At 41.0% G+C, this 27,295-nt stretch overlaps 1 protein-coding gene across 6 annotated transcripts in view; it reads left to right on the forward strand.

The window, feature by feature from the left end:
* LOC130273722 (cadherin-6-like) overlaps positions 1-27,295 on the forward strand; it is a 445,459-nt gene that overhangs the window by 382,902 nt on the left and 35,262 nt on the right. For all 6 annotated transcript variants that reach the window (XM_056520967.1, XM_056520970.1, XM_056520971.1 and 3 more), the window contains 2 exons: positions 13,500-13,636; positions 25,894-26,015. In XM_056520967.1, the coding sequence (XP_056376942.1) occupies positions 13,500-13,636; positions 25,894-26,015 (259 nt within the window). The remainder of the gene's footprint in view (positions 1-13,499; positions 13,637-25,893; positions 26,016-27,295) is intronic.

Here is a 27,295-nt window from a genome sequence, read left to right on the forward strand (position 1 = left end):
GGTTTAACACTTTAGCTTTATGTGTCATTCATGCAAATGGGATTTTAAGATGCAGTATAATTTTACATTATTTCTTTATGCTCTGAACCATTGAACAGCACTGGCCAACATGTGACTGCAGAATCACATTTCATTTCAAGTAGTTACAGGGAGAAAATTGATAAATTGGGGGATATCTAACCAGGTAATTGTACATCCCGCATCCTGTAAAACCATATAAGCTGGTCATTGTTCATGTCCTTCTTGTCTGTATAGGCGGCTCTAAAGGTTTAATGTATTCTTTTTATGCCTTAAACAGACACTAGCAAGAAAATGTATGGACTCCCATTCATCCTCATTTCCAGAGCTCACCTCTCCTGTTATTTCAGCCACATTTACATCAAAGTATAGAATACAATTATGTGGCAGGGCAGTACTAGTTCTCTGCTGTCTCACTAAAGCAGGCTCTCCAACTATGGTAAAACTAGGAGCTCATTTACCCTACGGAATCTCCACTCAGAGAAATTATTTGACGGAGATCCCATCTACATCTATCAGTGCTAGGACCATGCAGACATACAGTGTCACCATTGACCACATTGCAGTCCATGCGGATTTTGGGAACATTAATGGAAACCCTACTAAAGGATAGGATTGTGGAACATCTAAAATCCCATTTATTGCAAAATGAAAAACAACATGGGTTTACTTCAGGGAGATCATGTCAAACAAATTGTATTGATTTTTTTGACTGGGTGACTAATATAATAGATGGCGGAGGGGCAGTAGACATGCCATATCTAGATTTTAGTAAGGCTTTTGACACTGTCCCACATTGAATACTTATCAATAAACTGCAGTCATTGAGCTTGGACTCCCATATTGTTTAGTGGATTAGGCAGTGACTGAATGACAGACAACAGAGGGTTGTAGTCAATGGAGAATATTCAGAGCAAGGTCTTGTTACCAGTGGGGTACCTCAGGGATCTGTACTGGGACCAATTTTGTTTAATATCTTCATTAATGATATTGCAAAAGATCTAAATGGTTCGGTTTATGTTCCTGGAGGGATGCGCCAAATGGAAAAGGATTTAGACAAACTATATGAATGGTCAGATAATGCACCTGGGGTGTAAAAACTCTCGGGTAGAATATTTGACACAGCTCTGACCTCAGTATCTGAGGAAAGGGATTTAGAAGTAATTATTTCAGAAGATTTAAAGGTAGGAAGACAATGTAATAGAGCAGCAGGAAACGCTAGCAGAATGCTTGGATGTATAGGTAGAGGTATAAGCAGTGGAAAGAGAAAAGTGCTCATGCCACTGTACAGAACACTGGTGAGACCTCACTTGGAGTATTGTGCGCAGTACTGGAGGCCATATCTCCAGAAGAGAGAGTGCAGAGAAGAGCTACTAAACTAGTACGTGGATTGCAGGATAAAACTTACAGTACCAGGAAAGGTTAAAGGACCTGAACATGTGTAGTAGAAAGAAGAGACAGAGAGGATATGATAGAGACTTTTAAATACATAAAGGGAATCAACATGGTAAAGGAGGAGAGCATATTTAAAAGAAGAAAAACTACCACAAGAGGACATCGTTTTAAATTAGAGGGGCAAAGATTTATGCAGTAATATCAGGAAGTATTACTTTACTGAGAGAGTAGTGGATGCATGGAATAGCCTTCCCGCAAAAGTGGTAGCTGCAAATACAGTGAAGGAGTTTAAACATGCATGGGATAAGCATAAGGTTATCCTTCATATAAGATAGGGCCAGGAACTATTCATAGGATTCAGATTATTGGGCAGACTAGATGGACCAAATGGTTCTTATCTGCCAACACATTCTATGTTTCTATTTTCATTGAAAAAATGTACATGTTCATTCTTTTGGCGAGTCCAGAATTTCCGCAGTGGAAATTCCGCAGTGTGAATGAGACAATAGAAAACCCATTCACACTAATGTTAGATTCATGCAGAGGAATTCCCGAGCGAAATCCTACTCAGAAATGTTGCACTGTGAATGTATCCTAACTCTCAGAGGCACGCCCTGATAGCCAATTGGAGATATAGTTGAAACAATAGGTGAACAAGAGGGGGCAGACCACTGCTCCAAAACAACAGTTCTCAGAGGGCTAAAATCTGTAAGAAGTGTCAATCTCTTCTTTCATTTGTTCATGTAATACAGATAATGCCTTGTAGCTTTATAGATGATAAAATATTAATTAACCCCTTAACAACGAAGGACATAAATGTACGTCCTGGTGAGGTGGTACTTAACGTCCTAAGCATAACCGTGGGAATCGGCGCGATGCCCGGATCATGCATGGCCGGTCCCAGCCAGGGACCCGCCGGTAATGGCGGGCATAAGCGATCCCGCGGATCCGCCATTAACCCCTCAGATGCCGTGATCAATACAGATCACGGCATCTGCAGCATCGCAGTCACTTAAATGGATGATCGGATCGGCCGCAGAGATCCAATCATCCAGCACGGCAGACGGAGGTCCCCTCACCTTCCTCGGCTGCCTTCCCGGCGTCTTCTGCTCTGATCTGCCTTCCCGCAGAACAGAGCAGAAGATGACCGATAACGCTGTTCAGTGCTATGTATAGGACATCCTATCTATGTTAATTATACCGTTCACCGTACGGTATCATTAACATTTTATTTTAATAGTTCAGATATTTACGCACACGGCGATACCAAATATGTATATAAAATAATTTTTTAACACTTTTTGGGGGTGAAATAGGGAAAATGGGACAATTTACATTTTTATTGGGGAGGGGGTTTTTCACATTTTTTTTACTTTATTTGTTTACTTTTTTTTTCACTTTAATAGTCCCCACCGATTAAACTTTGATAGTACATCCTAAGTATAGTCCGTGAATGTTTAGGTTAGAGAAACCCCTTTGCTTTTTGCATAAATTAAAGTTATGCAGAACAGGCAGCAGAAACCCAAGGCATACCTTTTTGCCAAATAGTTTGTCACGGTTTTGGTGGTGGATTCCCCCATACAATAGAGATAACCTGTGTCATGCCTTCCCATGCAGAATACCACCTTTAAAAAGATTTGCACATTGCAGTTCACAGCGGGAACAACAGTGCAAATTCCCATTAAAAACAACTGTAAACATATTTCACATGTTTTTCATGTGTATTTTGGCATGAAACAAAATGCACTATAAAATACAATCGTAACATAGCCTGTTTGTATGAGATTTTAACCTCTGAAGTTTTCATTCATTAAAGGGGTACTCCGGGGAAAACATTTTTTCTTTTAAATCAACTGGTGGCAGAAAGTTAAAGATATTTGTAAATTACTTCTATGAAAAAATCTTAATCCTTCCAGTACTTATTAGCTGCTGAATACTACAGAGGAAATTCTTTTCTTTTTGGAATGCTCTCTGATGACATCACGAGCACAGTTCTCTCTGCTGACATTATTATAATAATGTGAATTCGGGTAGAAAACAGACATGGTGCACATCTACAATCTTGTATAATGATCTGATTGCTTCTCAGCATAATATCAAAAACTAACAGGTTGTTAGTATACATTTTTGATCAAAAAGTACAAGCCCACTCTCCACGTCAAGGCCACCTATTTAGAGAAGAAAGTCCCTAACGTCCCTAGCATAAAATGGCGTAGCACTGGGCGGCGACCACCACCGCCGCGACACCAGTGCCCACGGGGGGGAAAACGACCCACTGGCAGAGCGGCCCCAATGCCACTCAAACCAGACACCTCCCCGCAGACACGGCACCACGGCAGCAACGGACGCCGCACAGCACCACACCAGTGTGAACAAGGTGTAATAGCTGACTTACCATGCTCTCCCAGTCAGACTGGAAGGGTGCTAGGAAAGAAATGGCCCTTGTGTAGCTAACTACTACTTATATAGGGTTGGGCTGAGGGGGTGGGGAAGAGTGCAGCACATGTTCAAAAAAAAAAAAAGGATAGAAAACAGTGTGAATTCGGGTAGAAAACAGACATGGTGCACATCTACAATCTTGTATAATGATCTGATTGCTTCTCAACATAATATCAAAAACTAACAGGTTGTTAGTATACATTTTTGATCAAATATTACAAGCCCACTCGCCACATCAAGACAACCTATTTAGAGTGGGTTTTTATTATAATATCACTTTATTTATTGTTGTCCTTAATGGGATTTGAACCCAAGTCCCCAGCACTGCAAGGCAGCAGTGCTAACCACTGAGCCACCATGCTGCCCTTAGCATACATCTGCTATGCATGGTTGCTAAAATGGACAGAGATGTCAGCAGAGAGCACTGTGCTTGTGATGTCATCAGTGTTCCAAAAAGAAAGGAATTTCCTCTGTAGCATTCAGCAGCTAATAAGTACTGGAAGGATTAAGATTTTTTAATAGAAGTAATTTACAAATATGTTTAACTTTCTGCCACCAGTTGATTTAAAAGAAAAAAGGTTTTCACCGGAGTAACCCTTTAAGACAAAAGACAAAAAAAAATGTTCTTAAGAACTAAATAGCTGCCTACAACATCTAGACGTGCAGTCATTGCAGGCCCGTATAAAAGGCATAAGAATGTACAAAGCCATGCTTATCCCATTTTGCAAAGAGCTTGTGCTGCCGGCAGCAGTCATCCACTTGTTCTATGAAGAGAAATGTCACATTTGCATTCTTCCTGCACGGTCAATTGAAAACATAAAAAGAGATCCACAGCAGAACTCTATTTCAACAGGTTAACCTGGTGTTACCATCCTTCATTGTAGTCAGATGTTTTAAGAGATATGTGACCTATCACAAGATTGATGTTATTCCTCTCATACATAATATTCCTGTGATTCACATTGTGCTGGAGCCCTAGATTGTATTTGTGTTCTACCTCGGTGTAATACCCTGCTTTTGTTCTTCTTGACCTTGACCATGTTGTAAGTCAGCAGTGTTTATCAGGATGACGCGCCCGTTTTAGAGAGCACCAACCTTTAGGATATTAATTCAGGATCTGCTTTCCTATAGGAAATAAAATCTCCATTCCTGCCTTCTAGTAATTAGAAATAATTCATCTCTCCAGCTCTTTCGGTCAGATTGGTTTAACATTATGCTACAGTGTTAGAGCGAGTTGTGGACATTTTACATGTGTACTATACTAAGCTTTATTACATAGCAGGCATTCTGGAAATGGCAACACATTTCATTCAAAATGAAATTGTTTTTCTTCTCAGCTCATTACAGCCAGGGTTTTGATACAGAAAAGCCGAACACCCATGTGACTTAAAGCTTATTTAATGCATAAAAGCTACTCTGTGTTTTTGGATGTCAGGTGCAGTCAAATAACTGTAGAAAGCGATTTCTATTTATTCTTTTTAATCATGGTGCGTCAGAAGCCTGCCTTGTATCAAATGCAACATTTAGCACATCAAACCATAAGGCAGAAATCAAGGCACATCGTCCAGCATTGTATTTATCTACTTGGATGGCAATGGTGACAAATAACCCTGTTGGGAGAAGTAGAACCAAATCTGCTAAATCACATAACAGTTCAAAATATTCACTTTATGCTTAAATGTAGCATCTCGATCCAAAGACATTACCTTTGCCCTAAAAGTACACTGAGATGTGTACCGCACCAGCATATGCTACATTGCTGTACAGATAATCTATGCAATCATTGTCCCTTACAATCTAATCTCCCTTTCAGGCATTCAAAAAAGCTAGGGCTGCTTTCTGTTATATGATTTTAAGTTTAAGGGTGACATTCATCAACTTATTTAAGGGTGAAATTCATTAGTATTATGTTGTCTGCACTGGCTTTATCATTTTTCTTGTTCACTCTTTAAGGGGTGTGATTAGCTTGGAATGCTGAGTATATCATTTGCGCAATAAATGTTTTGAAACTGTTAATAAAAACAGATTTACAAAAAAAAAATGCTGTCTGTCTGTTTAGCAACAGCTGGAGGCTCTTTGCTCAGCAGCGCTAGTTCTCCTTATTTGTGGCGCATAGCGCCCAGCGAGAGGTTACAGTAATGCAACGATCTGTACTGATCACTGCTTTACTCTATATTCTTGCTGAGCAGGAGATATACAATGTATATGTCCTGTTTAGCCTGACCTGTACCTGTGGAAGTAGGGACCACCATAAGAATAGTCATGGGAGCTCGGGCACCAGAATAGTATACAATACATTGATGTATACTATAGAGCCGACAGAAATAAGAAGTGAGGCCATGCATCACTACTTGCTTCTTTACAGTGTGCCGGAAGCTCTGTATCTTCTCCACAGATTCGTACCCTGAAGGCAGTGAAATAATGTCACAGGGCAAAAAATTTGCATTCCTTCCTACTTGAAAAAAACGTGAACACGCTGGAAAAGCAGTTGCTGTTTTACAGTTTTTTTCAGGTGGAAAAAAAACCACAAAAAAACCCCAAAAAACTAGGCCTAGTTAAAGAAGTACTATGGTGTTTTTTTTTTTTATTATTCCTCTGTGCCCGGGCTGCAAAACAAAACAAACTTTAACTCACCTTCCTACGTTCCTGCGCCGATATCGGTGTCCCGTTCTCCCGTCCCTGTCTTCTTCTGCTTCCTGCGGGACGGTGAGTCACGCTATGCTCATTGTATGAGCGGCCGCAGCGGGACATTGCTGCGGCCGTTTGATACGTTGAGTGCAGCATGACTCACAGTCCCACAGGAAGCGGAAGAAGACAGGGACTGGAAAACAGGACACTAATATCGGAGCAACTGGGAAACATATGAAGGTGAGTTAAAGTTTGTTTTGTTTCGTTTCGTAGCCTGGGCACAGAGAAATAATTTTAAAAAAACACCATAGTACTGTCATAAAAAATACTATAAATTCTGATGGAACCTAATAATGGCATTATAAGCAGTGTTACATATGGTGGGGCAGGACAAAGCAACACCTTAATGTCTATGGAAGCTGAAGACTGAAAGATCCTCCCTTCATAGCTTAAAGCGCAACTGTCAACATGAATATGCTTATGAAGCTGCGCACACAAGGCACTAGAGCAAATTCTGGGCATACCTTTATAAATAAATGATGCTGCTTTATACTTACAAAAAAAATAAAAAACAGCTTTATAATTCCTTCGGGAGTCAGGACAACAGTCCTGACTGGGTCAGCTCTGCTCCAGTGCCGCACTGCCTCTCTCTCTGTGTTTACATTGTGCAGTTGACTGACAACCAGTATAAACACAGCAGAGCTACATAGGGTCGCTACAGGCAGGTGAGTCCTGTGTGTCAATCAACTGCGTGACATAGCCGAAGAGAGGCCCAGGCTCCGCCTCTGCGACTGATGGCCTGACCCCTAGAGGAATTATAAAGCAGTTTTTTTGTAAGTATAAAGCAGCCTAATTTATTTATAATGGTATGCCTATAATATGAAGCCCTAGTGCACTGTGTGTGCATCTTCATAAGCATATATATGGGGAAAGTTGCACTTTAATTGAAAATATAGCTCAGGACAGGTTGAATTTTTTGTCATTTTTCCTATATGAGGAGCAATAGTGGTGTCATGCAGTTGCTAAGCTACCCAGTCCAGGTAATGAACAGATTGATTTTAGATATGATGTAATCTTTAAAAATAAAAATTACTTAAATTCTGCATGAAAGCTTTATTGATAGCAAACTTGGATTATTTTTGTTTTATTTTATGATAAAACATGAACCAAGACCTGAAAAAAATATGTTCATTGCCATGTTCTAACCCCTATAACTTTTATTTTTGTACCTATGGATCTGTATGAAGGGTCATTGTTTGAGCCATTAGCTCTAGTTTTTGAAAGGTACAACTTTTGTAGTTTTTTTTAACCACTTTTTATTTAATTTATTCTGGGATTTAATGTGAAAACAAAATCAACAATTTTAGCTTTTGCTATTTTTTTGCATTTGCATCATTAACCGTGTGGGGATCAGGATTGCAAAAATGTATTCCACACTTGCCCATTTTTTTGGGGGGGAAGGGGTTAGATTTTTTTTAAAACATTTTTTTTTTACTTTTATTTTTTAATACTCTTTTAGCCTTCCTATGGGTCTATTTTAAGCAACTAGGTAAGTCCTTGGCTGCCCTGGAAACCAATCAGCACTTTGCTGAGTTGGGGTGCGATGGGGCCACTAGACAGCATGGTTGATACTGCTTGAATGCCGTGATCACTATTGATTGCGACTTTTAAACGGGTAGATCACACACATTTAGTTGTTATCACAAAGATGTCAGCTGCTGATAGCAGGGGGCATCTGCCAGTTAAGCCATGGAAACAATTGCGTAGCCGTGCCATACTCCCTTACCTGCACTTAGAGGTAAGGGGTTAAATGGGTTTTTGCACTCATAAAGTGATGGCATATTGCTAGTTTTGAGTCCAGCCTCTGGAACCACCACTGATCCTGAGCAAGAAAGAGAACACAGTGTTGATTTAGTGCTGCTGTTTTCCTATACATCTGTGCTCCAGGCCACTTGGCTGACTCCATTGGTGCTCCACTGCAGTTTCCTGCACTGCGGGTGGCTGGCTACTGCTCTGCAAGAAACAGTAAAAGAAACAGTGCTACACTGTGGCCCTTTCCTCACAGTGAGGATCCAAATAGTCTAACCTCCTGCCAATCATATAATGGCATGGAGTAATGGAATATCCTAGTTACATGCCATACCTTTTTTAAATGAAAAGACATTTTTAATGAAGCATTTATCACCTTAAAGGATTAAAGTGGTACTGTAGCCAACCATGTTATTCAAGCCAGGAGATACAGAGAGAAACCAGAGAAATGAGGAGCACCTTGCAAATCTCAGATAAAAGATGGATACTTGATGGCTCTTCATTTTTGTAAAATGGAAGCTAGAATATCAATAATCTTTCAGGGGTCACATGCTAAAAAATAAAACACTTGATAATAGTTTGCAGAAATGATTAATTTCAAGCTTTTCATTTTTATGGCTTTGTTACATATGGTAAATAGCTGAGAGCTGTCCTTCATATGCTACATCCTGTCATCACGGAACACTGATTCCTTTTTCTTCAATAATGTATTCTTGTTGGAGTGTCTTTCCATTCTAGAAAAGCTATCAAACCTGAAATATTAAACCCTCAAAGAAAAGACAGAGCTACTTATATGTAAATGTACTTATATCATGAGAGAGAGGCACTTGTGGTCTACCCGTTATTGCTCCCAAAAAATGCATTCTAGTGTTGCTTTCTTTACTTGCTCATTGTCACAATACATTTTTATTGATAAAACACATGACATACAGTATGCAGTATTATAATAACTATAGGCATAGCAGTTCAGAGCTGACTTATACTGGGGGGTACCATATGATAGCCTATGGGCATAGCAAATTGCAATACAGAGATGATTTAGGCCCCTTTCACACTGCCAGTATGCCCCGTCAAATTCGACCGTCAAACTTACTTTTTTTCTTTTTTTTGCAGTTTGACAGCCATGATTTTGACATGTCATAATGGACCCCATTATAGCCGTTATTTTTGGAGAGAAAAGCCGGAGAAAAAGACTGTGCAAGCACTACTTTTTCTCCGGCTTTATTCGATCCTAAAATAATGGGCTTCACACTGCCGGAAACAACCAACAGTGTGAATGTAGCGTAAGAAATAGTTAGGAATGTTTTCAATCTCATGAGGTCTTTTCCTAAAGATCGGGACAACCAATGAGTTTAATGGACGTTTTGCAGTCTGGTTTAAGATTAAAGGGAAACTGACAGGCTGTTCACCCTCACTAAAGCCAATACAATGGGTTACAGTGTGGGTGAACAACAAGGGGTTACTTCCAAACATTAGTTCAGTGAATAAAAAATTCTGCCTCTCGGTGTCCTCTTTGATACAGTGCTATGCTCGCTATCTGATGAATATTCTTTACTCTCACATCCTAGTGACGTGACAGCTTACGGCACTTGAACCCTCTGCTCCTGTAGTCGCCGCTCCTATGTAGGCTCTCACATCACTAGTAGTGAAGAAATTAGAATAATCATCATATGGGCAGGCATAGCGCTGTGTATAAAGAAGGCAGGGAGCCGGCTTGTCGAGCTCCCCTGACTTTTTTATACGCACACGGCTGTGTGTCGAGTTATTCTGGGGTGACAGCAACTTTAAACACGGTTATACAGGCTGTACACTCACTACTTTACATTGTAGCAGAGTGTCATTCCTTCATTGTTGTCATATAGAATGATATGATAAAATATTTCCAAAAATGTGAATGGTTGTACTAACTTATGTGAGAAACTGTATATGTCAAGCTCTTCTAACCAGGAAATCTTGCAAGTGTGTGATCTTTTATGTCTTATTCAAGGAGGAAGGATCAAATCCTTGGATTGTCAGTGCTGCAAAAGTTTTGAGCCCCTTGTGTAACTCTCCATTAGAGTCGGAAAGATATTGACCTACTTATAGCTGCAGTTAGCTAGATAGCTTAGATTTTCCATCAGTTGCAATGGCAAATTGCACATTCCCTCTTATTTTCTCATGGTCAATGACTTATTTATATCAATGCTTTTATTGATATGAATGTGTCACCATTCTCTTTAACTCATGTGATTTGTAGTAGTTAAAGTCACTAGTCAATGTTTATAAGACTTACATGGTTGGACTCCATCAGACACCAGCTCTTGTTGCCTAGGAAATGATTTAGCCATACATTTAGATAGCATTTTATACAAATTAATGGGCAAGCCTGTACTACCTGGCTGGGCCAAGTCTGTGAGAGCAGGTTTTACTTTTACCTAGTGCCCTTCCACCCTGCCTTATAGAGTGGCTCCCAAGCAGTGGGATGCCCTCTCTGATGTACATATGGTTTGATATCATGTATTAGTTGTCATATGGCAAAATAAAATAGATATCTCAAAATATAGCTGTTCGTGGATTCATGGGCCATATTTGTCAATATTAATAACCACTTAATACCTCAAACAGTCCATACAATATAAAAGAAAAGGAGGATATAGTTAAAGAGGTACTCCGGTGAAAAACTTTTTTTTTTTTTACTCAACTAGTGCCAGAAAGTTAAACAGATTTGTAAATTACTTCTATTAAAAAATCTTAATCATTCCTGTACTTATTAGCTGCTGAATACTACAGTGGAAATTATTTTCCGTTTGAAACAAAGAGCTGTCTGCTGACATCATGAGCACAGTGCTCTCTGCTGACATCTCTGTCCATTTTAGGAACTGTCCAGAGTAAAAGGAAATCCCCATAGCAAACATATGCTGTTCTGGACAGTTCCTAAAATGGACAGAGATGTCAGCAGAGAGCACTGTGTTCATGATGTCAGCAGACAGCTCTGTGTTTCAAAAAGAAAATAATTTCCGCTGTAGTATTCAGCAGCTAATAAGTACAGGAAGGATTAAGATTTTTTTAATAGAAGTAATTTACAACTCTGTTCAACTTTCTGGCACCAGTTGATTTAAAAAAAAAAAAAAAAAAAGTTTTTCACCAGATTACCCCTTTAAGCTGTCATTGTATGCTGAATTATGATGTGTGGCCTCTTCTACACTCTTCTTTATATGATTTCTAAGGCTAGGTTTATATCTGTGTCTGTTCTCTATTTAGAAGCTCTTTCACAGATGCCATTAAAGGAGTAGTCCGGTGCACACTTTTTCATTTTATCCTGTCCGGGCTGCAAAATAAAAGAAAACACACTTTATCTTACCTGCCAACGAGCCCCCGGAGCTCCGGTACAGGTGTTCGGTCCCCGCTGTATTCTTCTTACTTCCTGTTAGCCCGGCACGTCACACGGAGCTTCAGCCTATCACTGGCCGCAACGATGTCCTGCCTCGGCCAGTGATAGGCTGAAGCTCCGTGTGACGTGTCGGACTAACAGGAAGTAAGAAGAATACAGCCCGGGGACCGAACACCTGTACCGGAGCTCCGGGGGCTCGTTGGCAGGTAAGATAAAGTGTGTTTTCTTTTCTTTTGCAGCCCGGATGGGATAAAATGAAAAAAGTGTGCACCGGACTACTCCTTTAAGGATGAGTGAATGGAGTGGGACAGAGAGACCCCATTGACTTTAATGAGGTTCATCAAGTTTCCATCTGGTGTCCATCATTTAGCAGGATTCTAATGGGACAAAATTCAGCTTTCAGTGCTTTTTTGCTCCATTATTTAAAAAAAATCTGTAACTGAGGCCCTGAACAGAGACGACACAAATGTGAATATAGCCTTATAAGTTATAGATATAGTATATGATGTAGACAAAAGTATTGGTGTTACTCACCTGTCTCATGAGAAAGCAAATACAGTGGTCCCTCAACATATGATATTAATTGGTTCCAGGAAACCATCATATGTTGAAACCATCATATGTCGAGTACATATGTCTATGTAAAAATGGTAATTGGTTCTGGGGCCTCGGAACCATTGTATGTTGAATACATATCTCTATGGGAAACTGCTAATTGGTTCTGGGATGACCATTGTATGTGGAGTGTATGGGGAATGTTTAACAAACCAGGGTGCCTCCAGCTGTTGTACAACTACAACTCCCAGCATGCATGTACAGCCATTGACTGTCTGGGCATGCTGAGAGTTATAGTTTTGCAACAGCTGGAGGCACACTGATAGGGAAACATTGATGTATGGGGTGTATAGTTTGTATATGTATTGTATGTGATGTGTGACATCGCATACAGTACTGTACAGTTCTTTAAATACCTTCAGGGGGGACAGAATGTCCTCCATTACGATCCTGCCAACTACAGCTCTATAGGAAAGGAAGGGGAGGGCAGCGAGCAGCTCATTGGATGCCTGCAGCAAGATGTTCCAGGCTATTGGCTATGGCTGCACTGGGGGGCGGGGCTTACACAGAGCTCACAGTGGAAGCCTGCGTGAGTTAGCAGGACAGCATGTGAGTAACAGGAGGCAGAACGGGGCACATTAAACAACTATCTGTCAGTTGCTGAAGTTGTCAGCGCTGTCAGATAGCTGTTTGTACGATGGCCCCGACACACAGCAGCATCATATGTCGATACTGCCTTCAACATACGATGGGCTCTGAGAGGCCATCATATGTTGAATTGATCATATGTCGGGGCCATCATAAGTCGGGGGGTCACTATATATCATACACACATCATGAGATGAGTTGTATTCTTTGCTATTACATCTCAGTCAAGAGTTGACAACACACAAGTGAACATCACAAATGTACCTGTGATTGGTTCAAAAAATAACTTGACACTTGCAGACTGGAAGATCGCAGGCCAGTGTGTGCTGGATGTAGCAAACCCAGTGATTTTAGCTTCCATCAGAAAGGGATTATTCAAGTGCTTGTTGTTAGGAAGCTGAGATTGTATTTCAAATGTTTTGACATTTATAGTGTTAGATATTTCCTGATAGTATAACTGTGCTCTTAACAATGTAGTGACATTGTAGGCTTTTAAGTAATTGTATGCTTTTTTGTGCTGCTATTTGAAAATGTCATTTTTAATTCAATATACTGTATTAATGCTGTTAACACTTTAAGTCAGCAGTCTGGGCACTGCTTTAAAGGACAGTGTATAATGGTTGGGCTTTGCTTGCAGGTATTCTGTGGACCGCCATACAGACATGGATAGGATATTCAACATTGATTCTGGAAACGGATCGATTTTCACTTCCAAACCTCTGGATCGGGAGTCACTGTTATGGCACAATATTACTATAATAGCAACAGAAATCAGTAAGTCTATCCGAAATATTATCATTGTCCCTGTATTGTGGAGGAAAGGTCTTCTTAAGCTTAAGAGATATTGGAAAGTATAGTTAAGCATCGGTAATGGTCATTATAGCTTTCTTATCTCCAGATCTGTGCTTGAGCAAATATTAGTACTGATAACAGGACTGCTTGCCTTGAAGGGCACCCAATAGTGTTTGTGTGTTTTTTCTTGTTAAGGAACCAGAGATAAATCTAAAATGCTCAGTTAATGGAATGTAATTGTGCTAACAGATGATGTTTGGCTATAATGATTGAATCTATTCTAAAACAATAACCATTTAGTAATTGCTTAGTACTATATTCCCAGTCAGAGCTGACACAAATGCGTTGCCGTCTTTACTGGAAGTCACCCAGAGGAAGATTAAAGTTAATAAAATTAGTATCCACTATGAAGTCAATCTGAAAGGCAGACACTAGGGATGAGCAAATCAAATCTGACGAATCCGAATTTGTTACGAATTTCAGGAAAAATTTGATTTGCAACAAATTAAACTCCATTTATTGAGGTTCAGGCTCCAGGGCATCTAAAATGGTGGATCCACATGTGAGGACATGGGCCAAGGAATCCTGGGAACAAGGGTCAGAGGGATGACCCTGAATCACATGCAGCATGCAGCCTATCAGCAGCCAGCCACCCCTGTGATGTCACAGCCATATATAATCGGCAGCCATCTTGTGGCCAGTCACTTCAACCTTTTATTGCAAAAAGAGAGAAAAGGGGATAGAGAGCAGTGTGTGTTGCACAGAAAAGCATTTTTACAGCAGCGATTCAACTCCCAGTCACATCACTGTTCTTTTGCAGAGGGACAGAGAGCTGTGTGTTGCACAGAAAAGCTTTTGCAGCAATGATTCACCTCAAGCCCAATTCCAGCCTAGAAACACTGATCGGGAAGGCAGTGAGATTGAGAGAGAAAGGGCAATTTTGGGTGTAGTACAAAGTGACTGTGTGCTGCAGCACTGGTGTGTACAACAACTGAAAAGCTAATAGTAGCCTACCAGTTAGGGTGAGCAGAGCACTAAAAGCATATTGTCCTCTATTAAGTGTAACCTGTGCGTACATCTAAGTGGTGTACCATTTTGTCCCTGTTAAAGTCTTAAGGGTCTAGATACTGTGAAAGCCAGCCAAAAGTACACACCTGCTGGTGTTGTAGACAAATACTGTTTTAAGCATACTGGAGCGCATTGTCCTCCCCTCATAAGTGCATACCACATACATACATACATCTAAGTGGTGTACTATTTTGTTCCTGTTAAAGTCTTAAGGGCCTAGATACTGTGAAAGGCAAGGCAAAAGTACACACCTTCTGGTGTTGCAGACAAATACTGTTTTAAGCATACTGGAGCACATTGTCCTCCTCTAATAAGTGCATACCACATACCTACATCTAAGTGGTGTACCATTTTGTTCCTGTCAAAGTCCTAAGTAGAGATGAGCAGAATTTTCCGAAAAAATTTGGTTTGATCCAAATTTATTCGCGGTGAATCACTATAAAAAAAACTGCTATTTCCGGGCTACTGAGAGCCTCAATAGGGGTGTAGAACACTTTGCCTTGTTGTAACATGCATAGGGAGTGTGCTGTGTTAGTGAAATAGTACTGTTTTTCAGTATGACATACAGATCACAGGTGTCGCCCCGCTGCCACAGCGGCACAATGACAGAGACTGGTAATTGAAATGAGCAAACTTTAAATCCTTTTTTGAGGACCCATTGGAAGGCAAGTCTGGTGCCAGCAGCCACGGTAATTCCAGCTCCAATAGTGTATAATTGCTGCAGTGTAAACTATGTAAAAGATCCTAGTTGTATCTCAAAATAGAGCTACCACCTGTCCCAGCCCCTGCATTTAACCCCCCCCCCCCCCATGCTTATGACTGAGTGTGCTTTGTGCTGGAAACACTCCCTCTCAGTGGTGCAGGCCTGACCCGGGATGGCTACTGGGTAGATCCTGACGATATCAAATGCTTTTTGATAGATATCAAGTCATGCATGTGTAAGTAAGCACAGCTGGTACTGCAGAACTGCGTATCAAACTTTGAATGTTTCATTTAATCAGTTATGGTTTAATTTTCTCGTTCCAACCTGTTTATTTGGATTCCTGCGGTAATTCCAAAGATAACATATTAGGACTAGCGATGATCAAATTTTATGGAGACCATATAGTGGCTAAGTGACACAGCCTGCAGGTAGCGGCAGCATGAGAAGACCATATAGTGGCTGAATGACACAGCGTGGAGGTGGGGGCAGCATTAGGAGACCATATAGTGGCTGAATGACACAGCCTAGAGTTTGTGGCAGCATGAGGAGAACATATAGGTGCTGAATGACACAGCCTGTAGATGGCAGAAGCATGAAGAGACCATATAGTGGCTAAATGACACAGGGTGGAGGTAACGGCAGCATGAGGAGACCATATAGTGGCTGAATGACACAGCCTGGAGATGGCAGAAGCATGAAGAGACCATATAGTGGCTAAATGACACAGGGTGGAGGTAACGGCAGCATGAAGAGACCATATAGTGGCTGAATGACACAGCGTGGAGGTGGCGGCAGTATGAGGATACCATATAGTGGCTGAATGACACAGCATGGAGGTTGTGGCAACATGAGGAGACCATATAGTGGCTGAAAGGCACAGCCTGGAGGTGGCGGAAGCATGAGGAGACCATATAGTGGCTGAATGACACAGAGGGGAGGTGGCGGCAGCATGAGGAGACCATATAGTGACTGAATCACACAGCATGGAGGTGGCGGCAGCATGAGGAGAACATATAGTGGCTGAATGACACATCCTGGACGTGGTGGAAGCATGAGGAGACCATATAGTGGCTGAATGACACAGTGTGGAGGTGGCGGTAGAATGAGGAGACCATATAGTGGCTGAATTACCCAGCGTGGCAGTATGAGGAGACCATATAGTGGCTGAATGACACAGCCTGGAGTTGGCAGCAGCATGAGGAGAACATATAGTGGCTGAATGACACAGCCTGGAGATGGCATCAGCATGAGGAGAACATATAGTGGCAGAATGAGTCAGCCTGGAGCTGGCATCAGCATGAGGAGAACATATGGTGGCATAATGAGACAGCCTGGAGGTGGCAACAACAGCATCAGGAGTCCTGAAAGTGATCCGGTGATAGAGTGGTGCGGTGGGTGGCAATACCATTACCCGATGATGAAGGTGGGTGAAAAAAGGATGGTATGTGGTATGAGGCGGGTGGCAGGATCAGAATAGTAGCTGAGGCAGGTAGGCAGAAGAAAACGGTCTCTTATGTAAAAGTGTTAGTGTGCACAAGTAAGTACTGAGGATATGAATTACATAAAACTTAACTTTTAATAAAATGCTTAGGATAAAATATATAGACCCACATTTTTTTTTTAAATCAAACAAAAGGAAAGGTGTGCAAAAAACACCATGTGCCACCTACACCACTAAGTATTGATGTGATGCAAAGACCTCTAAAAGGTGGAAGGGAACGTTTGGTCCATTGTAACCGGTGAGGATAAAAACTTCCCCTGTAAGGCCCTACTATAGCATTATTAATTCCCTTCTTGGCAAGTGTAACTCGCCCTAAAAAGGGCAACCCCCTTATAGGAAGCTCTCCATATTTCCACCTACAAACACTGCCATTTTTCAGGGTTTTTAAATGGAAATAGGGATTGGGTCCTGTGTTGGCCTGCCATTTATGCGGGTGAAGAAATCTACTCATCAGCGACTGTAGACTCAGGCTGCTGCTGATGGAGCTGGTACTGCTCCTGCCACCCCACCCCTCCCCAGTAACCATGGCAGTGGAAGGTGAGCGTAGAGGGCCCCCCGAGTCAGACCTGCAAGAGGATGGACGATGGCGCAGATAGACATCGGCCAACTGACTACGTAGGATGTCTCTGTAGTAGGTCAGTTTGTCCTCCCTCTCAGTGGGTGTAAAAATGGCCCCCATTTTGTGCCGGTAGCGAGGGTCCAATAAGGTAAAGAGCCAGAAGTCATCCGCTGCCGAATGGTGACAATTCGGCGGTCACTACGCAAGCAAGTGAGCATGCATTGTGCCATTTGTGCACGTGACTCGGAGGGACTCCCTGCCTCCATCTCCACTGCATACTACCACGGTGTGTCTGGGTCCTCTGTCTTTCCTTCCTCAAAGCCCTCTAGCTCCTTTAGCTGCTCCTGCTCCTCCTCTTCTGTCAGATGACTAGAAAAACTGCCCATCTCACAGAACCTAAACTGTGCTCCACTGTGCCCCTCTCACTCATCCTCCTCCTCCAGTACAGTCTTCACAGGGCACATGTGGCTGTGAATTGTAGGTGCATGTCTCCAGTGCCCTGACCAGCCATTGTTTCCAACACGTGCTGTAGTTGAAGAAGCAGTGGAATGATGTCGTTCATCCCGTAATCCTGGCGACTGACTAAAAATGGGGCTTCGATGTGGAGGATAAGGAGGCGGAGTCGCACACTCTCACAGGACCAACGGCCTGAGAGCGGGGAGGCGGAATCGGCATGACCTTATGTTCCACAAATTGTGCAGGGCTTGTACTGCCTTCTTCACAAAGAAATGACGGCTTGGGTCTCTCCACCTCGGCTCGGCACAAACCATCAGTTCTCTGAAAGGTGCAGAGTCTACCCCTGTAAAATGGAGGGACTGCAGCACCAGCAATTTGGACAGGAGCACATTCAGCTTCTGTGCTGCTGCACATACTGTTGTCTCTTGTATATGGCTTCGCCGATGGATTGCTGGCAGAATGACTGACTCGAAGTAGAAGGAGCCGGAGCAGCTAAAGTGACAGAAGATGGGTATAATACACAGCTCCCTTCGGCTGAGGTGGTGGAGCCTTGTACATATGTGGTATACACTTATGAGAGGAGGAAAATGCGCTCCAGTACGCTTAAAACAGTATTTGTCTACAACACCAGTAGGTGTGTACTTTTGCCTGGCTTTTTACAGTATCTATGCCCTTAAGACTTTAACAGGAACAAAATGGTACACACTTAGATGTACGTATGTGGTATGCACTTATGAGGGGAGGACAATGCACTCCAGTACGCTTAAAACGGTATTTGTCTACAACACCAGCAGGTGCTTACTTTTGCCTGCCCTTTCACAGTATTTAGGCCCTTAAGACTTTAACAGGAACAAAATGGTACACCACTTAGATGTATGGACAGGTTACATTTAATAGAGGACAATATGCTTTTAGTGCTCGGCTCACCCTAACTGGCTGGCTACTATTAGCTTTTCAGTTGTTGTACACACCAGTGCTGCAGCACACAGTCGCTGTGCACTACACCCAAAATTGCACTTTCTCTCTCAATCTCACTCCCTTCCCTATCAGTGCTTCTAGGCTGGATTTGGACTTGAGGTGATTCGCTGCTGTAAAAAAGCTTTTCTATGCAACACACAGCTCTCTGTCACATCAGCATTCTATTGCAGAGAGTGCAATAGAACGCTGATGTGACTGGGAGTTTAATCGCTGCTGCAAAAATGCTTTTCTGTGCAACACACACTACTGTCTGTCCCTCTCACTCTGTAATAGAATGCTGATGTGACTGGCCACAAGATGGCTGCCGATTGTACAGAGCAGTGACATCCCAGAGGTGGCTAGCTGCTGATAGGCTGCATATGATTCAGGGTCATCCCGCCGACCCTTGTTCCCGCCTTCCCAGTATTCCTTGGCCCGTGTCTTCACATGTGGATCTGCCATTTTAGATGCCCTAGAGCCTGGACCACGCTAAATGGAGTTTAATGAAGTTATTTGCGCAATTGAATCATGGCGATATTCGCATTCGTTGCTCTACTACATATAGATAGATAGATTTGTTTTTTTTAGAAGGCTCTGTTCATACTGTGTTTGATCCTTCGGTCAACATATACCTTCCCAACATTTACCTCTAATGTGGGGCACTGATAAAGGCTACGGGTCATAGACATGCAGAGGCAACAGCCACCCATAGGCTTCCATGTTAAAAAAACAAAAGCTATACAGTACAGTAAAGATTCTCTTTTCCGTGCAGTTCAAAAAAAAGGCTTCCATCAATTGAACATGTGTCTATGGTTATAGTAGATGTATGTACCACAAGATTTCTGAGCAAAAATCCAATGTGAAGAGAGACTAACACACAGAAATAGTAAAGCGCGTGAAAGATCATGAAAATAGTTTTATATAAAGAAACCTCTTGTAGTCTTATTATAAGAGCAAAGTTATCTCAGTGGCTTAAATCTCCTTAGTACAAAGCTTTGCCTTTTAGAGAGCAAATACTACACAGCTTTGTGTTGAAATAAATGCATCCCGTGTAATTGCTTTACATTGCAATGGATATTTTTATAACTTGTGGCTAAAATCTGTGCTACAAGAAATGGTCAATGTCAAGATGTTTTTTCATCTCGCAGTCACTGAAAATCTGCTGCAAGTCACTCACTGTGATCTATGAAAGATACTAGTACACAGTTCAGTAATGCAATTTAATGTACCCTCTGAGAGCATTTCAGAAGGCAGTAGTGGCCAATGGGAAGGTTTATACTAGATAAATGAGTAAAAGAATATAAAATTCAGGGGGTGAGGAATATATCACACTAATACTGAGGCAGGTAGTTTGTAAAAAAAAATGTATTTATCTAAATGTATCAGGTAAGGGTATGCTTATTTATTGCATTTCCTGTATAAACTGGAATTATTAAGTTTAAAGGGGTACTCCACTGGAAAACATTTTTTTTATATCAACTGGTGCCAGAAAGTTAAACAGATTTGTAAATTACTTATATTAAAAAATCTTAATCTTTCCAGTACTTATCAGCTTTTTGAATTTCCTTTCTGACTGACCACAGTGCTCTCTGCTGACACCTCTGTCCAAGTCAGGAACTGTCCAGAGCAGGAGAGGTTTTCTATGGGGATTTACTCCTACTCTGGACAGTACATAAAAAGGACAGAGGTGTCAGGAGAGAGCACTGTGGTCAGACAGAGAGGAAATTCAAAAAGAAAATGGGAGACATTTATCAAAGCATTTAGTAGCACTTGCGACTACTCTCTTTTTTTCTGCGACTTTTTGATGCAGTGTCCTAAGCAAAAAATAAAAATCTTGCTTACCAAAGCAAAAAGTGATTTTTGACGTGCAGTGGAAAGTCGCAAAAAAGTCGCATTACATGAAAAAACCTACTAAATTTACTCCAGCTCAGACATGGAGCAGAAAAAGCCACTACCAAAGCAAAGGGAAAAAAATTGTTTACATGAAAGAAATGTATCAACAGGCTGAAAGCAGTTATTAAAGGGGTACTCCGGTGAAAACCTGTTTTCTTTTAAATCAACTGGTGGCAGAAAGTTAAACATATTTGTAAATTACTTCTATTAAAAAATCTTAATCCTTCCTGTACTTATTAGCTGCTGAATACTACAAAGAAAATTCTTTTCTTTTTAGTATGCTCTCTGATGACATCACGAGCACAGTTCTCTCTGCTGACGTTATTATAATAATAATAATGCTTTATTTATTGTTGTGTCCTTAGTGGGATTTGAACCCAAGTCCCCAGCGCTGCAAGGCAGCAGTGCTCACTACTGAGCTACCATGCTGCCCTTAGCATACATCTGCTATGCATCTGCTATGTATGGTTGCTAAAATGGACAGAGATGTCAGCAGAGAGCACTGTGCTTGTGATGTCATCAGTGTTCCAAAAAGAAAGGAATTTCCTCTGTAGCATTCAGCAGCTAATAAGTACTGGAAGGATTAAGATTTTTTAATAGAAGTAATTTACAAATATGTTTAACTTTCTGCCACCAGTTGATTTAAAAGAAAAAAGGTTTTCACCGGAGTACCCCTTTAAGGACCCGGGGTTTTTCCGTTTTTGCATTTTCGTTTTTTCCTCCTTACCCTTAAAAATCATAACTCTTTCGATTTTGCACCAAAAAATCCATGGCTTATTTTTGCGCCACTAATTCTACTTTGTAATGACGTCAGTCATTTTACCCAAAAATCTACGACGAAACAGAAAAAAAATTCATTGTGAGAAAAAAATGAAACAAATACACCATTTTGTAAATTTTGGGGGCTTCCATTTCTACACAGTACATTTTTCGGAACAATTACACATTCTCTTTATTCTGTAGGTCCATACAATTAAAATGATACCCTACTTTTATAGGTTTGATTTTGTCGTACTTCTGGAAAAAATCATAACTACATGCAGGAAAATGTATACGTTTAAAAATGTCATCTTCTGACCCCTATAACTTTTTTATTTTTATGCGTATGGGATTTATACAATTTTTGCATTGATAGGATTTATTGATCTCTTTTTATTAATTTTTTCATGTTATAAAAAGTGACCAAAAATGCACAATTTTGGACTTTTGCCATTTTTTTTGCGCGCACGCCATTGATCGTGCAGTTTAGTTAATGATATATTTTTATAATTCGGACATTTCCGCATCCGGCGATACCACATATGTTTATTTTTATTTACACAGTTTTTTTTTTAAATGGGAAAAGGGGGGTGATTCAAACTTTTATTAGGGGAGGGGTTAAATTATCTTTATTCGCACTTTTTTTTCACATCTTTTACATTGATCAGTGGTTTCTCATAAGAAACCAGTGATCGATGATTCTTCCGCTTGACTGCTCATGCCTGGATCTAGGGCACTGAGCAGTCATTCGGCGATCAGACACCAGGAGGCAAGGTAGGAGACCCTCCTCGTGTCCTACAGCTGTTCGGGATGGCGCGATTTCGCCGTGGCGATCCCAAACAGCTCCCGGCAGTGATTTAGTTTCACTTTAGACACGGCGTTCAACTTTGAACGCCGCGTCTAAAGGTTAATAGCGCACGGCAACGCGATCAATGCCGCCTGCTATTAGCCACAGGTCCCGGACGTTGTTAGAGGCCAGGCCTGACCCGCTATGACGTGGCCCCGCGTCATAGAACGGGAGCGGACTCAGGACGTACAGGTACGCCCTGGTTCCTTAACAGGTTAAAAAAATCTTAATCATTTCAGTACTTATAAGCTACTGAAGTTGAGTTGTTCTTTTCTGTCTAAGTGCTCTCTGATGACACGTGTCTCGGGAACTGTCCAGAGTAGAACCAAATCCCCATAGCAAACCTCTTCTACTCTGTGCAGTTCACTAGACAAGCAGAGATGTCAGCAGAGAGCACTGTTGCTAGACAGAAAAGAACAACTTTTTTATGCTTCTATTATGGCAATGTGGTAAAAAGAACAACTAATATTATATAATTTGGTATTGCTGTAATTGTACTGATCCACAGAATAAAGCTATATGTGTTATTCTTACCTTATGGTAGACTGCACAAATTTAAAGGGGTATTCCAGGCAAAAACATTTTATCCCCTATCCAAAGCATAGGGGATAAGATGTCTGATCGTGGGGGGCCCGCCGCTGGGACCCCCCGTGATCTCCCTGCAGAACCTGCATTCTATGCGGGAGCTACTTCTCCAGTTTCTGAAACCTCCGGGTTTGGAACTGATGAGGTGACGTCACGCCAAGCCCCCTCCATTAATGTCTATGGGAGGGGGGCGTGATGGATAAAATGTTTTTGCCTGGAATACCCGTTTAAAGTGCAAAATAGCATTTTTTCCATTTGACCAGCAAAAAAAAGAGTTAATAAAATTTGCCAGTATGATATATGATCCCCAAAATGGTGGCATTAAAAAGTACAACTTGTCCCGCGAAAAACAAGCTTATGGCTTGTCGACGGAATAAATAAAATTAGGGCACTTGGAAGGTGACAAAATGAATTGAAAATTAAGTGATAAATTAGAAATTGCTTTCGCCAATTCTGGCAAGCCATTATTTATCTAAACCAATAAAACTGTCTCAATATGTCAGTAACTATCTAACAGAAATGTTATAGTCTATGCTAACTTGCTAACATTTTCAGCCTCATTTGGGCATAACTAATGTGAAACATGGCTCTGCCAAATACTTCTTCCAGCTGTGCAGTCAGTCCTAAAAAATCATGATCAGGGCATATCTGGATGGCAATGAATGTATAGTCTTAAACAGGTCAGCGATCTGAGTATTTAGCCTTCACAAAAATTAAAATAATACAAAGTATTGCAGAGAAAACGGAGAATCCCCATTGTCACTATAAGATGTTTCTGGCCCTTTGTCCTTATCTTGGACACCAAGGGGGGTAATTATCAAAAGTGGAGTAGGTGCACGTCTCTTTACTCCATTAATTCATGTGTTGGAAACTATGTACCTTCACCAATTTATTTCTCTGCAACTTTTTAACCCATGCGACAAATGTGCCACTTTGTAATAATGCTGTCCACAGTGCGTTTGTAAGCCAAGTCAGGACTGGTGTGGATTTGTGCCAAATTATGCACACCATAAATTCCCGACCACTGCATGATATCAACTGAAACATGACTTGGTATGTTCTTTTTTTAAAAGTCTTTTAAAGCAAAAGTTGCAATGAATAGTCTCTAAACAGCATCTGAGACAAACTGCATCATATTTACTCCACAAAACCAGGGTAAAATCAATGATAAATTCCCCCTTAGTTCTTTAAAAGGGTTGTTGAGATATAAGAGGAAAAGGTCTATTTTTTCCAAGCAACAGCACCACTTCCAAGTATGGGCGATGGATGATATTGCAGCTCAGGTCTATTTATTAAAGGGGTTATCCAGGAATCGAAAAACAGGGATAATGGGGGGTATTTATCAATTTTGCCTGTTGACAGTTTCTTTTTACCCTTTTTTTTTCACTTTGGTTTTTGTGGACATGCACCAAATTTATCATTTGGTGTAAGTTGTTAGTAATTTTGGCTCAAATGTTGAAATCAGCCGTTCACAGCGCCTTTTACACAGAACTTAGCACCACAGAAGACGCGTATTTTACCCTGTAGAGCAGCCATTTCGGAGTCCCTCCTGCAGTATATCAGCAAGCGACGTGAGTTATTTTCTTTTGTGGGGTTTATAGCCACAGTGTGAAATGGATTTTATTTTCAACTTGGGTAGTTTTTTTTTTTTTTTTTTTACTTTAGTGCAGTGGTCTTCAACCTGCGGACCTCCAGATGTTGCAAAACTACAATTCCCAGCATGCCCGGACAGCCGTTGGCTGTCCGGGCATGCTGAGAGTTGTAGTTTTGCAACATCTGGAGGTCCGCAGGTTGGAGTCCACTGCTTTAGTGCTTACCTTTCCTGAACCTGTGTGGCCATGTCCAATGCTGGCTGAACGGAGGGGGAAGGTTCCTCAGAGACAACTATGTCGCAGGATAGTATTGAGCAGCCCTGGAGGCGTCGCTGCTTTCACAAAAAAACATGTTTAATGTATTTTTACACCTTTACACTTTCTGACATTGCTAAGTGGGTTTTCCATATGCAAAATTACTTGGCAGGGATTTGCGCCAAAATTGCGCCAAAGATCGATTGGCGCAAATGATGAATTACTGACTAAAGTTAAAATCACACACAGGACCGTGTGATTTGAGAAAGTTGTAAAAATGACAGTGGAGAAGATGCGCCAAACTTTGGCGCAAAAAGACATCGTGCCAAAGTATTGCACCAAAGTTACGTGAAAAAAAACACATAAATCCTTTGATAAATACCCCTCCAATTTCTTTTAAAGATTGCTCCCGTCTGTCTCCAGGTTGGGTGTGGTTCTGCAGCTCAGTTCCATTGAAGTGAATGGAGCCAAGTTGTAAAACCAAACCCAACCTGGAAGGAATGGTCTTTGAAGGAAATTAGGTCTATTTTTTCGATTCCTGGATAACCCCTTTAAATGAAGCAGAGCTGCAGTCCCTGAAACAACCTATGAACTAGAGTGGTGTTAGACCCTTTCTTCTAATCTCATACAACTCTTTTAAAGTAGAATTAGTCAGCAAAGCTAGAATTGTGTCCTTTTATTATGCATTTAAAGTATCTATGGCAAATTCTACTGTTGAAAAACTTGTGCAAAATGAGGAACTGTATGTTTAATGATTATTTTTAATAGGGCTGTATTTGCCAGTTTTCGGGTACATGTCTTTTTTTCCATCTGTTTTTATAAGAAAAGTGTCATGCTACATTTACTAAGTGGCTACAATTTTCTGCTTGAGAAGGTGGCTGGAAATTGGCGATACGCAGCTTGTGTTCTTCTAATTAGGCTTGTGATTGTCAGATCCAAAGACGCACAGACACAGGCAAAAAGCAGTTTCCAAAATGTAAGCATTTAACAGCTGCCTTCTGATCTTCGCACAATTTAGCCTCCCAACAGCCACTGTACCCAGTCCTCTTATTTTCTTCTTACAGGTAATCCTAAGGAAAGTAGCCGTGTTCCTGTGTTTATTAAGGTTTTGGATGTGAATGACAATGCCCCAGAGTTTGCCATGCTGTACGAGATCTTTGTTTGTGAAAATGCAAAGGCAGAACAGGTGTGTATAATAGCTCTCCTTTCAGCTCATTTGCATGTAAAATAGTAAAGATGGAGCAATGTTCCTGTATTGATGGCGTTGTGGAAGTGGGACTGGTCATCAACCCTGTTGTGCCCATAAACTTGCCATGTGTTATCCTTACTGGCAAAAAGAAGCCAGATAAAAATCATTTCCCACTACTGTTATGGTACACAGTGTATAGCATCCTCTTGTATATGACAGACAGGTGGAATGTATGCCAAAACTCTCAAACTGTGCACCTGTAAAATCTGATTTTCCACATTTCATCCAAGTAGGGTGTAATTCAAATGTCATATACAGAGTTTCTGTAATATTATATGAGATTGCAAAAAATAAGATCTGCTTATCCAGAAACAGTAATATTTGTTTGGTATTACAACTCACTGTTATTAACCCCTTAAGGTTTTTTCATTTTTGCACTTTAGTTTTCCACCTACAGAACTATTTGAGGGCTTTTTTTTTTTTTGTTCTACCAATTTTACTTATTAATGCCATTAATCATTTCACCACAAAATCTGCCGCAAAACAAAAAATATATATTTTTATCAGACAAAAGTGGAAAAAAAAAACAACAGAAAAACATCATTTTGTAATTTTGGGCGGCTTCTGTTTCTATGTAGTACACTTTTCGGTAAAAATGACACCTTATCTATATTTTGTTGGTCAATACAATTAAAATGATACCCTACTTATATAGGTTTGATTTTGTTTTGCCTCTGTTAAAAAATTATAACTTTTTGCGCAAAAATTTGTAGGTTTAAAATTGTCCTCTTCTGACCCCTATAACTTTTTTATTTTTCCTTATATGAGGATGTGTGAGGGCTAATTTTTTGTTTTGATGGGACTCTATGATCGCTTATTATACATTTTGTTAGGGTATACAAAGTGACCAAAAATATGCAATTTTGGACTTTGGTATTTTTTTACATATACGCCATTGACCATGCAGTTTAACCCCTTAGCGCATATGGACATTTATGAACCTCCATATGCGCGTTCCCATATATAATGCACACTCACGAGGTGAGCGTGCATCATACCCGGTAGGTCCCGGTTGCTATAAGCAACCGGGACCCACGCTAATGCCGGACATCGCCAATCGGGCTGATGTCCGGCATTAACTCTTTAGATGAAGCAATCAAAGTTGATCGCCGTGTCAAAAATTGAAAGTAAAAGCATCCAGGCTGCTCAGTCGGGCTGATCGGGACCATCGCGATAAAATCGCAGTGTCCCGATCAGCTGGGATGCAGCAGGAGGTC

Source organism: Hyla sarda, chromosome 5, assembly GCF_029499605.1.
Source record: "Hyla sarda isolate aHylSar1 chromosome 5, aHylSar1.hap1, whole genome shotgun sequence".
Taxonomy (NCBI): Eukaryota; Metazoa; Chordata; class Amphibia; order Anura; family Hylidae; genus Hyla; species Hyla sarda.